This window comes from Amblyraja radiata, unplaced genomic scaffold, assembly GCF_010909765.2.
Source record: "Amblyraja radiata isolate CabotCenter1 unplaced genomic scaffold, sAmbRad1.1.pri S36, whole genome shotgun sequence".
NCBI lineage: Eukaryota > Metazoa > Chordata > Chondrichthyes > Rajiformes > Rajidae > Amblyraja > Amblyraja radiata.
In genome coordinates, this window is record NW_022630149.1 from 836934 (window position 1) to 851933 (window position 15000).

Sequence of the window (15000 nt, forward strand, 5' to 3'; positions counted from 1 at the left end):
GCCATTCGCTTTCTTCACTGCCTGCCGTACCTGCATGCTTACTTTCATAGACTGATGTACAAGGACCTCCAGATCCCGTTGTACTTCCCCTTTACCCAACTTGACGCCATTTAGATAGTAATCTGCCTTCCTGTTTTTGCTACCAAAGTGGATAACCTCACATTTATCCACATTATACTGCATCTGCCATGCATCTGCCCACTCACCCAATCTGTCCAAGTCACCCTGCATCCTCATAGCATCCTCCTCACAGTTCACACTTTGCTCCTCTACTCAACTCCTCTTGTTATGAAGGTCAACATGCCATTACAAGGCCAGTCGCTCCATTCTTTCAGCATATGATAGTCCCGCCATCCCGGGAATTAACCTCGTGAATTCGGCCTATCAAGTCTACTCCGCCATTCAATCGTGTCTGATCTATATCTCCCTCCTAACCCCATTCTCCTGCCTTCTCCCCATAACCCCTGATGCCTGTACTAATCAAGAATCTGTCGATCTCCGCCTTAGAAATACCCATTGACACTTCATCCACCTTTGCCTGTGTGTGAATGTGTGTGAATGTGTGTGAGTGATTGGTGGTGGTCGGAGGGGCCGTAGGCGCAGATTGGCAGCCACGCTTCCGTCAGTCTGCCCCAGGGCAGCTGTGGCTACAGAAGTAGCTTACCACCACCGAGTGTGACTGAGGAGTGAATGAATAATGCGATGTAAAGCGCCTTGAGTATTAGAAAGGCGCTATATAAATCCCATCCATTATTATTATTATTATTGACTTGGCCTCCACACAATGAATGCCACTGATTCACCACCCTCTGACTAAAGAAATTCCTCCTCGTCTCCGCTCCAAATTAACTTCCTCTTCAATCAATCAATCAGTTTTATTCGTCACATGCACCCGAAGGTGCAGTGATATGAATTTGCCAGCAGCAATACACTGAAAAAGAACACACAATACACAATAGAATTTAACACAAACATCCACCACAGCATTCTTCACTGTGGTGGACAGCAACACAGTTCAGACAGTCCTCCTCCTTTGTTCACCCGTGGTCGGGGTCATGAACCCTCCGTAGTCACCGCTACGAACGGCCGGATGTACAGGCCCTCTCGTCAGGATGATCCAAACTCCAACGTCGGGGCGGTCGAACACACTCCGCTTGGAGGTCCCGACTCGGCATTTTCTTACCGGAGGCCGCGGCTTCAGGATGTTATAGGCCGCAGGCCGGCGGTTCTCCGGCGATCCCCGGCGAAGGATCCCAGGCTCCGGACGCCGCGCCCACGGCTAGAAGCTCCGCAGACCGCGGCTTCAGGATGTAACAGTCCGCGGGCCGGCGATCGGAGCACTCCCTTCTGGCGACCCCCCGCTCCGCGATGAAAAGTCCACTTTGCGCCCGCTGCTGAAACTCTGGGCCCGACTCCGGGAAAGGCCGCACCAATCCATGGGAAGACAAGAAAAAAATAGCCTCTTCGTGGAGGAGGTGACCGAAAGCGGTTCCTCCCCCCCCCACCCCCCCCCCCCCCCCCACACACCGAGAAACAATAAAATAAACATTTGGACACAGTTTAAAAAAAAAAAAAAAAAAATCGAAATAACTAACACGCTGCTGGTAGGGCAGCTGATTTGTAGCGCCCCCACCGACCAACATCGACCGAAACATTCTTCCTCATCTCCTTTCTAAGGGTACATCCTTTTAATTGAGGCGGTGGCCTCTGACACTGGAGTCTGGACAGAGACCTCCTTGAACTCTGTCAAAGAGGAACATGTCTCACCTTGAGTTGAACACATGATGATTACATTGTTGAAACCGCACGTCTGCTGAGGAGCCGCTACAGTGCGAACCTGCCCCGACCGGCCGGTCGACTTAGTACGTCTTAGGCCAACACCCTGCACTGACGTCAGAAGACATTCTTCCACTAGTGGGAGAGTCACAGCGTCAGAATAAAAGGACGTACATTTTAGAAAGGAGATGAGAAGGAATTTTTTTTAGTCAAAGGGGTGGTGTGAATTGCTACAGGCGGCTCTGGAGGTCAAGTCAATGTATAGATTTAAGGTGGAGGTTCTTGATTAGTACGGGTGTCAGGGGTTATGGGGAGAAGGCAGGAGAATGGGATTAGACAATAGGCAATAGGTGCAGGAGGAGGCCATTCGGCCCTTCGAGCCAGCACCGCCATTCAATGTGATCGTGGCTGATCATCCCTAATCATTCCTGCCTTCTCCCCATATCCCTGGATTCCGTTAGCCCTAAGAGATAAATAGACAATAGGTGCAGGATTAGACAATAGGCAATAGGTGCAGGAGTTGATCATGGCTGATCATCCCCAATCAGTACCTTGTTCCATATCTCCAAAATCTGCAACATCCAGGTTCAGGAACCCCACAGCCATCAGACTATTAAACACAACCTCAAACAATCTCTGAACTATAACAGCCTATTGCACTTTATCTGTTTATTTATTTGTATCTATATATGGTCTATGTTATATAGACACACTGAACTGTTCTGTATTTATGCTTACTGTATTCTGTTGTGCTGCAGCAAGCAAGAATTTCATTGTCCTATCTGGGACACATGACAATAAACTCTCTTGACTAGACTTGACTTTAAGAGCCCTATCTAGCTCTCTCTTGAAAGCATCCAGAGAATTGGCCTCCACTGCCTTCTGTGGCAGAGAATTCCATAGACTCACAACTCTCTGGGTGAAAAAGTGTTTCCTCGTCTCCGTTCTAAATGGCCAGCCCCTTATTCTTAAACTGTGTGGCCCCTGGTTCTGGACTCCCTGAACATCGGGAACATGTTTCCTGCCTCCAGCGTGTATAAAAACCCTTAACAATCTTATATGTTTCAATAAGATGCCCTCTCATACTTCTAAACTCCAGAGTGTACAAGCCCAGCCGCTCCATTCTCTCAACGTATGACAGTCCCGCCATCCCGGGAATTAACCTGGTGAACCTACGCTGCACTCCCTCAATAGCAAGTAATCCTAGCCAGGGGAGTCAGGGGATATGGGGAGAAGGCAGGAACGGGGTACTGATTGGGGATGATCAGCCATGATCACATTGAATGGCGGTGCTGGCTAGAAGGGCCGAATGGCCTCCTCCTGCACCTGTTGTCTATTGTCTATAACAGCCGGTAAGAAACTGTCCTGGAATGTGTAGGAAGGAACTGCAGACGTTGGTTTAAATGGAAGGTAGACAAAAATGCTGGAGAAACTCAGCAGGTGAGGCAGCATCTATGGAGCGAAGGAATAGGTGACGTTTCGTATGTTAATTGGCTTGGTATCAATGTAAATTGTCCCTGGCGTGTGTGTAGGGTGGTGTCAGTGTGCGGGGATCGCTGGTCGGCACAGACTCGGTGGGCCGAAGGGCCTGTTTCTGCGCCGTATCTCTAAAGTCAACTAATATCTCTTTTTCTTATTTCCCCCTCTCCCAGGGAAGAGGTTCTGGACAACTGTGTCCAGTGGCAGAAGGAATCTTGCTTCAAGTGTAAAATGAGTGCCAGCTCAGTTACTGGGGTCCTAGACGCAAGCGTTTGCAGGGTATCGGTCCGTAAGGTGAGTGCACTCAATCTCGCCTGCTTCAAGTATTAGTGTCAAGTTAACATAGACAATAGGTGCAGGAGTAGAGGCCATTCGGCCCTTCGAGCCTGCACCATTCGCCATTCAATATGATCATGGCTGATCATCCAACTCAGTATCCCGTACCTGCCTTCTCTCCATACCCTCTGATCCCCTTAGCCACAAGGGCCACATCTAACTCCCTCATAAATATAGCCAATGAACTGGCCTCAACTATAACCATATAATAACCATATAACAATTACAGTACGGAAACAGGCCATCTCGGCCCTACAAGTCCGTGCCGAACAATTATTTTCCCCTTAGTCCCACCTGCCTTCACTCATACCATAACCCTCCATTCCCTTCTCATCCATATGCCTATCCAATTTATTCTTAAATGATACCAACGAACCTGCCGCCACCACTTCCACTGGAAGCTCATTCCACACCGCTACCACTCTCTGAGGCCGAGAATTCCACAGATTCACCACTCTCTGTGTGTGAAAAAAAATGATTTTCTCATCTCGGTCCTAAAAGATTTCCCCCTTATCCTTAAACTGTGTGACCCCTTGTTCTGGACTTCCCCAACATCGGGAACAATCTTCCTGCATCTAGCCTGTCCAACCCCTTAAGAATTTTGTAAGTTTCTATAAGATCCCCCCTCAATCTTCTAAATTCTAGCGAGTACAAGCCGAGCCTATCCAGTCTTTCTTCGATTTGTTGCCGTCTGTTGTCCCATTTCACCAGTAGGGAGTGCCGCATTGATGGAAGCCTTGGCCTACAGTCTATTTGTCTATTATTTTTATTTTAGTCTGTCTAAACAGTATATTTTGGAAATTTCTTTAGTTTTTCATACAGCGTATGTTCACCAGGTTAATTCCCGGGATGGCCGGACTGTCATTTGCTGAGAGAATGGAGCGGCTGGGCTTGTACACTCTGTGGAGTTTAGAAGGATGAGAGGGTATCTCATTGAAACATATAAGATTGTTAAGGGTATGGACACGCTAGAGGCAGGAAACAAGTTCCCGATGTTGGGGGAGTCCAGAACCAGGGCCCACAGTTCCTGCCTTTACCCCATATCCCCTGACTCCGCTATCTTTAAGAGCCCTATCTAGCTCTCTCTTGAAAGTATCCAGAGAACCGGCCTCCTCCGCCCTCTGAGGCAGAGAATTCCACAGACGTACGACTCCCTGTGTGAAAAAGTGTTTCCTCGTCTCCGTTCTAAATGGCTTACCCCTTATTCTTAAACTGTGTGTGGCCCCTGGTTCTGGACTCCCCCAACATCGGGAACATGTTTCCTGCCTCTAGCGTGTCCAATCCCGTAATAATCTTGTATGTTTCAACAAGATCGCCTCTCATCCTTCTAAACTCCAGAGTGTACAAGCCCAGCCACTCCATTCTCTCAGCGTATGACAGTCCCGCCATCCCGGGAATTAACCTTGTAAACCTACACTACACTCCCTCAATAGCAAGAATGTCCTTCTTCAAATTAGGGGACTAAAACTGTACACAATACTCCAGGTGTGGTCTCACTAGGGCCCTGTACAACTGCAGAAGGACATCTTTGCTCTTAGACTCCTCTTGTTATGAAGGCCAACATGCCATTTGCTTTCGTCACTGCCTGCTGTACCCGCATGCTTACTTTCATAGACTGATGAACAAGGACCCCCAGATACCGTTGTACTTCCCCTTTTCTCAACTTGACACTATTTAGATAGTAATCTGCCTTCCTGTTTATGCTACCAAAGTGGATAACCTCACATTTATCCACATTAAACTGCATCTGCCCACTCCCCCAACCTGTCCAAGTCACCCCGCTTCCGCATAGCATCCTCCTCACAGTTCGCACTGCCACCCAGCTTTGTGTCATCTGCAAATTTGCTAATGTTACTTTGAATCCCTTCGTCTAAATCCATTTAGTATACAAGCCCAGCCGCTCCATTCTCTCAGCATATGACAGTCCCGCAAAGATAGCCATGAAGTTTCCGTTGAAGTCATAGTTTGACTTAATAGTGTTTGACCTAAAACTATGAGGCTAAAAGTCAACGTTGTGGTTGCTGGAGTTTTCGCTGTTTGTTGTAGATTGCTGAACAAAAGCTGTTTCCTACGTCACAGTGGGCGAGTGTGTGTGTGTGTGTGTGGTTCCTTTGTAAACTAATGACATGCTCAAGTTGCCAAGTCTTGAGACGCCCGTCATTGAGCAAGACTGCGGTGGGAAAGGATTTACATCGAATGAGGAAATGTCCAAATAACCCGGGTTTGAGTAAACGGCCTTCTCCCCTCTGACCTCTGACCCCTGACCTCTGACCTCCGACCTCCAACCATCCCCCGACAGGCCCGGCCCGGCCCGCCTTTGATTATGGGATTGCGGGACTATAACAAGAGGGGTTGAGTATAGGAGCAAAGAGGTCCTTCTGCAGTTGTACAGGGCCCCGGTGAGACCACACCTGGAGTATTGTGTGCAGTTTTGGCCTGTTGGCCTTCATAACAAGAGGAGTTGAGTATAGGAGCAAAGAGGTCCTTCTGCAGTTGTACAGGGCCCTGGTGAGACCACACCTGGAGTATTGTGTGCAGTTTTGGCCTGTTGGCCTTCATAACAAGAGGAGTTGAGTATAGGAGCAAAGAGGTCCTTCTGCAGTTGTACAGGGCCCTGGTGAGACCACACCTGGAGTATTGTGTGCAGTTTTGGCCTGTTGGCCTTCATAACAAGAGGAGTTGAGTATAGGAGCAAAGAGGTCCTTCTGCAGTTGTACAGGGCCCTAGTGAGACCACACCTGGAGTATTGTGTGCAGTGTTGGTCCCCTAATTTGAGGAAGGACATTCTTGCGATTGGGGGAGTGCAGCGTAGGTTTACAAGGTTAATTCCCGGGATGGCGGGACTGTCATATGCTGAGAGAATGGAGCGGCTGGGCTTGTACACTCTGGAGTTTAGAAGGATGAGAGGGTATCTTATTGAAACATATAAGATTATTAAGGGTTTGGACACGCTAGAGGCAGGAAACATGTTCCCGATGTTGGGGGAGTCTAGAACCAGAGGCCACACACAGTTTATGAATAAGGGGTAAGCCATTTAGAACGGAGATGAGGAAACACTTTTTTCACACAGAGAGTTGTGAGTCTGTGGAATTCTCTGCCTCAGAGGGCGGTGGAGGCCGGTTCTCTGGATACTTTCAAGAGAGAGCTAGATAGGGCTCTTAAAGATAGTGGAGTCAGGGGATATGGGGAGAAGGCAGGAACGGGGTACTGATTGGGGATGATCAGCCGTGATCACGTTGAATGGCGGTGCTGGCTCGAAGGGCCGAATGGCCTACTCCTGCACCTATTGTCTATTGACCTCCGACCTCAAGCCAGAGGGCCTGACCGTCTCTTCTGCCTTCTCCCAACAGGAACTGAAGGGCGGGAAGTCGTTCTTGAAGGTAGGTGTTCAGTTCCCTGTCATTGCTTGGACATGGGGGTGGGGGGGGGAGGGGGAGGTGGAGGTGTGTGGGCGGGGGGCGGAGTGGTAAGATGGTCATTGTCAGGGTTGAGGCAATACATTTTCAGCTCAGTCATACAGCATTGAACCAGGCCCTTCGGCCCAACTTGCCAACACCGGCCAACAATGTCCCAGCTACACTAGTCCCACCTGCCTGCGCTTGGTCCATATCCCTCCAAACCTGTCCTATCCATGTACCTGTCCAACTGTTTCTTAAACGTTGGGATAGTCCCAGCCTCAACTACCTCCTCTGGCAGCTTGTTCCATACACCCACCACCATCTGTGTGAAAAAGTTACCCCTAAGTTTCCTATTAAATCTTTTCCCCCTCACCTTGAACCTGTGTCCTCTGGTCCTCGATTCCCCTACTCTGGGCAAGAGACTCTGTGCTTCTACCCGATCTATTCCTCTCATGATTTTACACACAATTTATTTAGATTTTTTAAATTATTATTAGAGTCACAGAGTGATACAGTGTGGAAACAGGCCCTTCGGCCCAACTTCTGGGAAAGGGATTCTGTGCGTCTACCCGATCTATTCATAGAAACATACAAAAATAGGTGCAGGAGGAGACCATTCGGCCCTTCGAGCCAGCACCACCATTCATTGTGATCATGGCTGATCATCCCCAATCAGTACCCCGTGCCTGCCTTCTCCCCATATCCCTTGATTCCACCAGCCCCTAGAGCTCTATCTAACTCTCTCTTAAATCCATCCAGTGACTTGGCCTCCACTGCCCTCTGTGGCAGGGAATTCCACAAATTCACAACTCTCTGGGTGAAAATGTTTTTTCTCACCTCATTCTTAAATAATAATAATGAATAATGGATGGGATTTATATAGCGCCTTTCTAATACTCAAGGCGCTTTACATCGCATTATTCATTCACTCCTCAGTCACACTCGGTGGTGGTAAGCTACTTCTGTAGCCACAGCTGCCCTGGGGCAGACTGACGGAAGCGTGGCTGCCAATCTGCGCCTACGGCCCCTCCGACCACCACCAATCACTCACACACATTCACACACAAATTACCTCCCCTTTATTCTAAGTCTGTGTGGCCCCTGGTTGTGGACTCGCCCAACATTGGGAACATTTTTCCTGCATCTAGCCTGTCCAGTCCTTTTATAATTTTATATGTTTCCATAAGAACCCCCCCCTCATCCTTCTAAACTCCAGCGAATACAAGCCAAGCCTAGTCTGAAGAAGGGTTTCGGCCCGAAACGTCGCCTATTTCCTTCGCTCCATAGATGCTGCTGCACCCGCTGAGTTTCCCCAGCAATTTTGTGTACCCTAGCCTTTTCAATCTTTCCTCATATGACAGTCCCGCCATCCCAGGGATCAATCTCGTGAACCTACGCTGCACTGCCTCAATCACAAGGATGTCCTTCCTCAAATTAGGAGACCAAAACTGTACACAATACTCCAGATCTATTCCTCTCATGATTTTGTACACCTCTATAAGATCTCCCCTTATCTTCCTGCGCTCCATGGAATAGAGACCCAGCCTACTCAACCTCTCCCCGTAGCTCACACCCTCTAGTCCTGGCAACATCCTCGTAAATCTTCTCTTGATGTCCCACCTGACACCATTGTTTACCTCTTTAAGAACTCTTTAGTTTGAAGTCAGCTCGGGTTCGTGGAGCGCGTGGGGACAAATCCTTTCCTCGGCTACAGCGGGCAATTTGCGATAACAGACTCCATTTTCTTCTGAGATTCAGCGCGGTGGGAGGGAGTCTAGAGATATGAAAGGGCAAGGTGTGAAAAGGGGAGCTCAAAGGGAGCGAAGGTCAAGGAAAATGTTGAGTTGCCCGGGGGAAAGAAGCTGAAAGATCAAACGATCGTGGCAGAGATGTTGATTGGTTCAATGGGTCTGGGTTGCGGTGAGCTCGAGGGGTGAAAGGTGGGGAGGGGGTTCTTTGTGTGTGTTTTGCTGCTGACTGCATGTTCTACCCCCTCTCTCCACTCTATCTCTCCCCCTCTCCCCCTCTCTCTCTCTCCCCCTCCCTCTCTCTCTCGTCCTCCCATCCCTCTCTCTTCCCCCCTCCCTCTCTCTTCCCCCTCCCTCTCCCCTCCCCCCCTCCCTCTCTCTCTCTCCCCCCCCTCTCTCTCTCCCTCCCTCTCTCTACCCCCCTCTCTCTCCCCCTCTCTCTCCACCCCTCTCTCTCTCTCTCCCCCTCTCTCTCTCTCTCTCCCTCTCTCTCTCTCCCCCCCTCTCTCCCCCCCCTCTCTCCCCCCTCTCTCTCCCCCCCTCTCTCTCCCCCTCTCTCTCTCACCATCTCCCTCTCCCTCCCTCTCTCTCCCCCTCTCCCTCCTTTTCTCCCTCCCTCTCTCTCCCCCCGTCTCTCTCCCCCCTCTCTCGTCCTTCCCCCTCTCTCCCCCCTCTCCCCTCTCTCTCTCTCCCCCCCCCAGTTGGGTTTTGTAGACCTGAACCTGGCTGAGTTTGCGGGTTGCGGCTCGACTGCTCGCTGCTGCCTCCTAGAGGGCTACGACACCAAGCACACCCGTCAGGACAACTCCATCCTCAAGGTACGATGTTGGCGGAGTCGGCAGGGTCCTGTCCTAAGTCCGGCGCCCCGTCCAACTCATGACCCGACGATCGGCCGTGAGAAGGAGAGGCGGTGGTGGGGGTGTCGGTGGTAAGCGTAGGTCCGAAGGTCGGACAGCTGGCCGGGCAGCCGACCGACCGACGGGTACACGGGCGAGGCGCTGATGCTGATGCTGCTGCTGCTGCTGCTGCTGCACTCCATGGGCTGCACTACGTTGGGGCGGGTGAGGCGGGGGCCAGACCCGAGTAGCAGCAATCAAATACGGGCCAACATCTGGCAACAGGTGCAGGAGTAGGCCATTCGGCCCTTCGAGCCAGCACCGCCATTCAATGTGATCACGGCTGATCATCCCCCAATCAGTACCCCGTTCCTGCCTTCTCCCCATATCCCCTGACTCCACTATCCTTAAGAGCCCTATCTAGCTCTCTCTTGAAAGTATCCAGAGAACCGGCCTCCACCGCCCTCTGAGGCAGAGAATTCCACAGACTCGCAACTCTCTGTGAGAAAAAGTGTTTCCTTCTCCCCCATATCCCCTGTCTCCACTCTGTTGAGGAGGACAAAAATGCTGGAGTAACTCAGCAGGTGAGGCAGCATCTGTGGAGCAAAGGAACAGGTGACGTTTCGGGTCGAGACCCTTCTTCAGACTTTAAGAGCCCTATCTAGCTCTCTCTAGAGAGGGCTAGATAGGGCTCTTGAAGATAGCGGAGTCAGGGGATATGGGGAGAAGGCAGGAACGGGGTACTGATTGGGGATGATCAGCCATGATCACATTGAATGGCGGTGCTGGCTCGAAGGGCCGAATGGCCTACTCCTGCACCTGTTGTCTACGCTTCCATGTCTCACGGTTCCGCCCTCTGTTTTCCTTACGCAGGTTTCCATCTCCATGCAACTTCTATCCGGCGATCCGTGCTTCAAAACGTAAGTGTGATGGACTGTGACGTTGGGAGTAGTGGTCTGGCTATGAATGAATGAATAAGAATATTGGCCAAGGAAATTCACATACAAGGAATTTGCCTTGGTGCTCCAACCAGCAAGTAACAACATTCCATACAGTGACAGTTCGGAGTGACACTTAAAACATTAAACATTAAGAATAAAACATTAGGAGATTGAGAGGGGATCTTATAGAAACTTACAAAATTCTTAAGGGGTTGGACAGGCTAGATGCAGGAAGATTGCTCCCGATGTTGGGGAAGTCCAGGACAAGGGGTCACAGCTTAAGGATAAGGGGGAAATCCTTTAAAACCGAGATGAGAAGAAATGTTTTCACACAGAGAGTGGTGAATCTCTGGAACTCTCTGCCACAGAGGGTAGTCGAGGCCAGTTCATTGGCTATATTTAAGAGGGAGTTAGATGTGGCCCTTGTGGCTAAGGGGATCAGAGGGTATGGAGAGAAGGCAGGTACGTGATACTGAGTTGGATGATCAGCCATGATCATATTGAATGGTGGTGCAGGCTCGAAGGGCCGAATGGCCTACTCCTGCACCTAATTTCTATGTTTCTATATTATCGATTAAACGTGAATTAAATTAAATGAAATTATTAATTAAACATGTGAATTAAATTAACATAAAATACAGTTGTATAGGGCTCTGGTGAGACCACATCTGGAGTATTGTGTACAGTTTTGGTCTCCTAATTTCAGGAAGGACATCCTTGTGGTTGAGGCAGTGCAGCGTAGGTTCACGAGATTGATCCCTGGGATGGCGGGACTGTCATATGAGGAAAGATTGAAAAGACTAGGCTTGTATTCACTGGAGTTTAGAAGGGCGAGGGGGAGGGGATCTTATAGAAACATATAAAATTATAAAAGGACTGGACAGGCTAGATGCAGGAAAAATGTTCCCGATGTTGGGCGAGTCCAGAACCAGGGGCCACACACAGTCTTAGAATAAAGGGGAGGCATTTAAAACTGAGGTGAGAAAAAACTTTTTCACCCAGAGAGTTGTGAATTTGTGGAATTCCCTGCCACAGAGGGCAGTGGAGGCCAAATCACTGGATGGATTTAAGAGAGAGTTAGATAGAGCTCTAGGGGCTAGTGGAGTCAAGGGATATGGGGAGAAGGCAGGCACGGGTTATTGATTGGGGACGATCAGCCATGATCACATTGAATGGCGGTGCTGGCTGGAAGGGCCGAATGGCCTCCTCCTGCACCTATTGTCTATTGATCTACCATCCCTTGCCTGGGATCGACGCTCGAACCGTAGCCTGCGGGTTTCACCATCGATGAGCTTGTAGTCTCGGGTGGAGAACAATGTCGGGAAGCTCCAAATGGCGCACAAGGTTCGACCAGCCCCGACCCGGGGTCCGATCGCCCGGTTTGGGGGAGCTGAGATTCCCCCCCTGATGTGGGAGCTTGATCGCCCCAACGAGGTGGGCCCGATCACCAGCTACGGGGGGTCAAGATCGTCCCGTCAACGGAAGGTTCGAGGCCCCCAATCATAGGGAAGAGATTGAACTTTTTATTTCGCCTTCCATCACAGTGAGCAAAGTGGAGGAGTCGATGTGGTGGATGTTTATGTTAAAATGTATTTCGTGTGTCTAGTTGCTTTGTATTGGTGGGAAATCAAATTCCTCGTGTGTTGTAAAACATACTTGGTGAATGTAGTAAGTGTGAGTAAGAGTTTCTCCGCACTAATCCCGGACCCTGTTTCTGTTTCGTGTCCCCCCCCTTCCAGGCCTCACTCCACGGACAAGTCCATCGAGATCCTGGGACATCGTAACTCGCTGCAGCCCGACTGCAAAGGGGGAGACGGCACGGACGAGCCGGAGCTGGAGAGGGAACGGAATCGGCCGGATTCCTGGAAGCACAAGGGCTGGTTTCTCCCGGCGAATGGTGAGCGTTCTCCCGTGCAGGCGGTCGGGGGTGGAACGTGGGACTCCGGCGCTGTAGGGCAGCGCCTCTACAGCTGCTCCACCACAACATAGGAGAAGGTGGAGGCCATTCAGCCCGACAAACTCTTGCTGCCTCACAGCGCCAGGGATCCAGATTAGATACGATACAAGTCCGAGTCAAGTCCAGTCCAGTGCACGTCCAGTGAGTTTATTGTCATGTGGCCCAGATAGGACAATGAAATTCTTGCTTTGCCTCAGCACAACAGGATATAGTAGGCATAAATATAGAACAGATTAGTGTGTCCATATGCCATAGAATATATATATATACACTCATAAATAAACAGATAATGTGCAAGGGGCTGTTATAGTTCAGAGTTCGTTTGTTGGCAAGTTTTATAGCCTGATAGCTGTGGGGAAGAAACATAGACAATAGGTGCAGGAGGAGGCCATTCGGCCCTTCGAGCCAGCACCGCCCTTCATTGTGATCATGGCTGATCGTCCCCAATCAATAACCCGTGACTGCCTTCTCCCCACATCCCCTGACTCCACCAGCCCCTAGAGCTCTATCTAACTCTCTCTTAAATCCATCCAGTGACTTGGCCTCCACTGCCCTCTGTGGCAGGGAATTCCACAGATTCGCCACCCTCTGATGCAATAAATTCCTTCTCATCTCCTTCCTAAAGAAAAGTAGACAAGAATGCTGGAGAAACTCAGCGGGTGAGGCAGCATCTATGGAGCGAAGGAATAGGTGACGTTTCAGGTCGAGACCCTCCTTCAGACTGCTCCACTGCGAAATCTGCTCAAGGTGTGTCTACTTTGAAGAAGCTCAACCTCTCTCCGAAGAGTTGAGAAGGGTCTCGACCCGAAACGTTGCCTATTTCCTTCGCTCCATAGATGCTGCCTCACCCACTGAGTTTCTCCAGCATTTTTGTCTACCTTTGATTTTTCCAGCATCTGAAGTTCTTTCTTAACCAATCCTTTCTATAGGGACGTCCTTTAATTCTGAGGCTGCGCCCTCTGGCCCGAGACTCTCCCACTAGGGGAAACATCCGGCAGTTGTACAGGGCCCTAGTGAGACCACACCTGGAGTATTGTGTGCAGTTTTAGTCCCCTAATTTGAGGAAGGACATTCTTGCTATTGAGGGAGTGCAGCGTAGGTTCACCAGGTTAATTCCCGGGATGGCGGGACTGTCATATGCTGAGAGAATGGAGCGGCTGGGCTTGTATACTCTGGAGTTTTGAAGGATGAGAGGGCATCTTATTGAACCATATAAGATTATTAAGGGATTGGACACGCTAGAGGCAGGAAACATGTTCCCGATGTTGGGGGAGTCCAGAACCAGGGGCCACACAGTTTAAGAATAAGGGGTAAGCCATTTAGAACGGGGACGAGGAAACACTTTTTCTCACAGAGAGTTGTGAGTCTGTGGAATTCTCTGCCTCAAGAGGGCGGTGGAGGCCGGTTCTCTGGATGCTTTCAAGAGAGAGCTAGATAGGGCTCTTAAAGATAGCGGAGTCAGGGGATATGGGGAGAAGGCAGGAACGGGGTACTGATTGGGGATGATCAGCCATGATCACATTGAATGGCGGTGCTGGCTCGAAGGGCCGAATGGCCTCCTCCTGCACCTGTTGTCTGTTGTCTGTTGTCTATTGCCTATCCTCTCCACATCCACTCTATCCAGGCCTTTCACTGCTCGGTAGGTTTTGATGCGGACCCCGGCTCATCGCTCCAAGCTCCTGTTCGTGTGCGGGACTGTTATTCTATGTATATATTTATCGCTTGTTCCTTTGTCCCCCCCCCACACAGCGAGAACACTCGAGGGCAGTGACTGCACTCCTGAGAAGGTGCATCCCCGGAAAAGGCATTCCCGGAATTCCAGTGGCTCCAGCCAGCTCTCCAAAATCTCAGGTGAGTGAAGGTTTATGGGGAGCGAGTTTTCCTTAGCGACGTGGAAGTCATAGAAACAGGCCCTTCGGCCCAGCTTGCTCAGACCGGCCAACAATGTCCCAGCTACACTAGTCCCCACCTGGCCCATACCCCTCCAAACCCGTCCTATCCATGTACCTGTCCAAGTGTTGGGATAGTCCCTGCCTCAACTACCTCCTCCGGCAGCTTGTTCCATACACCCACCACCCTCTGTGTGGGAAAAAGTCACCCCTCGGATTCCTATTAAATCTTTCTCCCCCCCCCCCCCCCATTCACCTTAAACCTGTCAACCTAAGCCACTTAGAACGGAGACGAGGAAACAATGTTTTCACAGATCTTATTGAAACGTATATGATTATTAAGGGTTTGGACACGCTAGAGGCAGGAAACATGTTCCCGATGTTGGGGGAGTCCAGAACCAGGGGCCACACACAGTTTAAGAATAAGGGGTCGGCCATTTAGAACGGAGACGAGGAAACACTTTTTTCTCACAGAGAGTTGTGAGTCTGTGGAATTCTCTGCCTCAGAGGGCGGTGGAGGCCGGTTCTCTGGATGCTTTCAAGAGAGAGCTAGATAGGGCTCTTAAAGATAGCGGAGTCAGGGGATATGGGGAGAAGGCAGGAACGGGGTACTGATTGTGGATGATCAGCCATGATCACA

At 50.2% G+C, this 15000-nt stretch overlaps 1 protein-coding gene across 2 annotated transcripts in view; it reads left to right on the forward strand.

The window, feature by feature from the left end:
• The window catches only part of LOC116969402 (protein FAM102A-like), a 27678-nt gene that overhangs the window by 6910 nt on the left and 5768 nt on the right, over positions 1-15000 (forward strand). For both annotated transcript variants that reach the window (XM_033016276.1, XM_033016275.1), the window contains exons 3-8: positions 3429-3549; positions 6942-6971; positions 9439-9555; positions 10447-10493; positions 12254-12411; positions 14221-14322. In XM_033016276.1, the coding sequence (XP_032872167.1) occupies positions 3429-3549; positions 6942-6971; positions 9439-9555; positions 10447-10493; positions 12254-12411; positions 14221-14322 (575 nt within the window). The remainder of the gene's footprint in view (positions 1-3428; positions 3550-6941; positions 6972-9438; positions 9556-10446; positions 10494-12253; positions 12412-14220; positions 14323-15000) is intronic.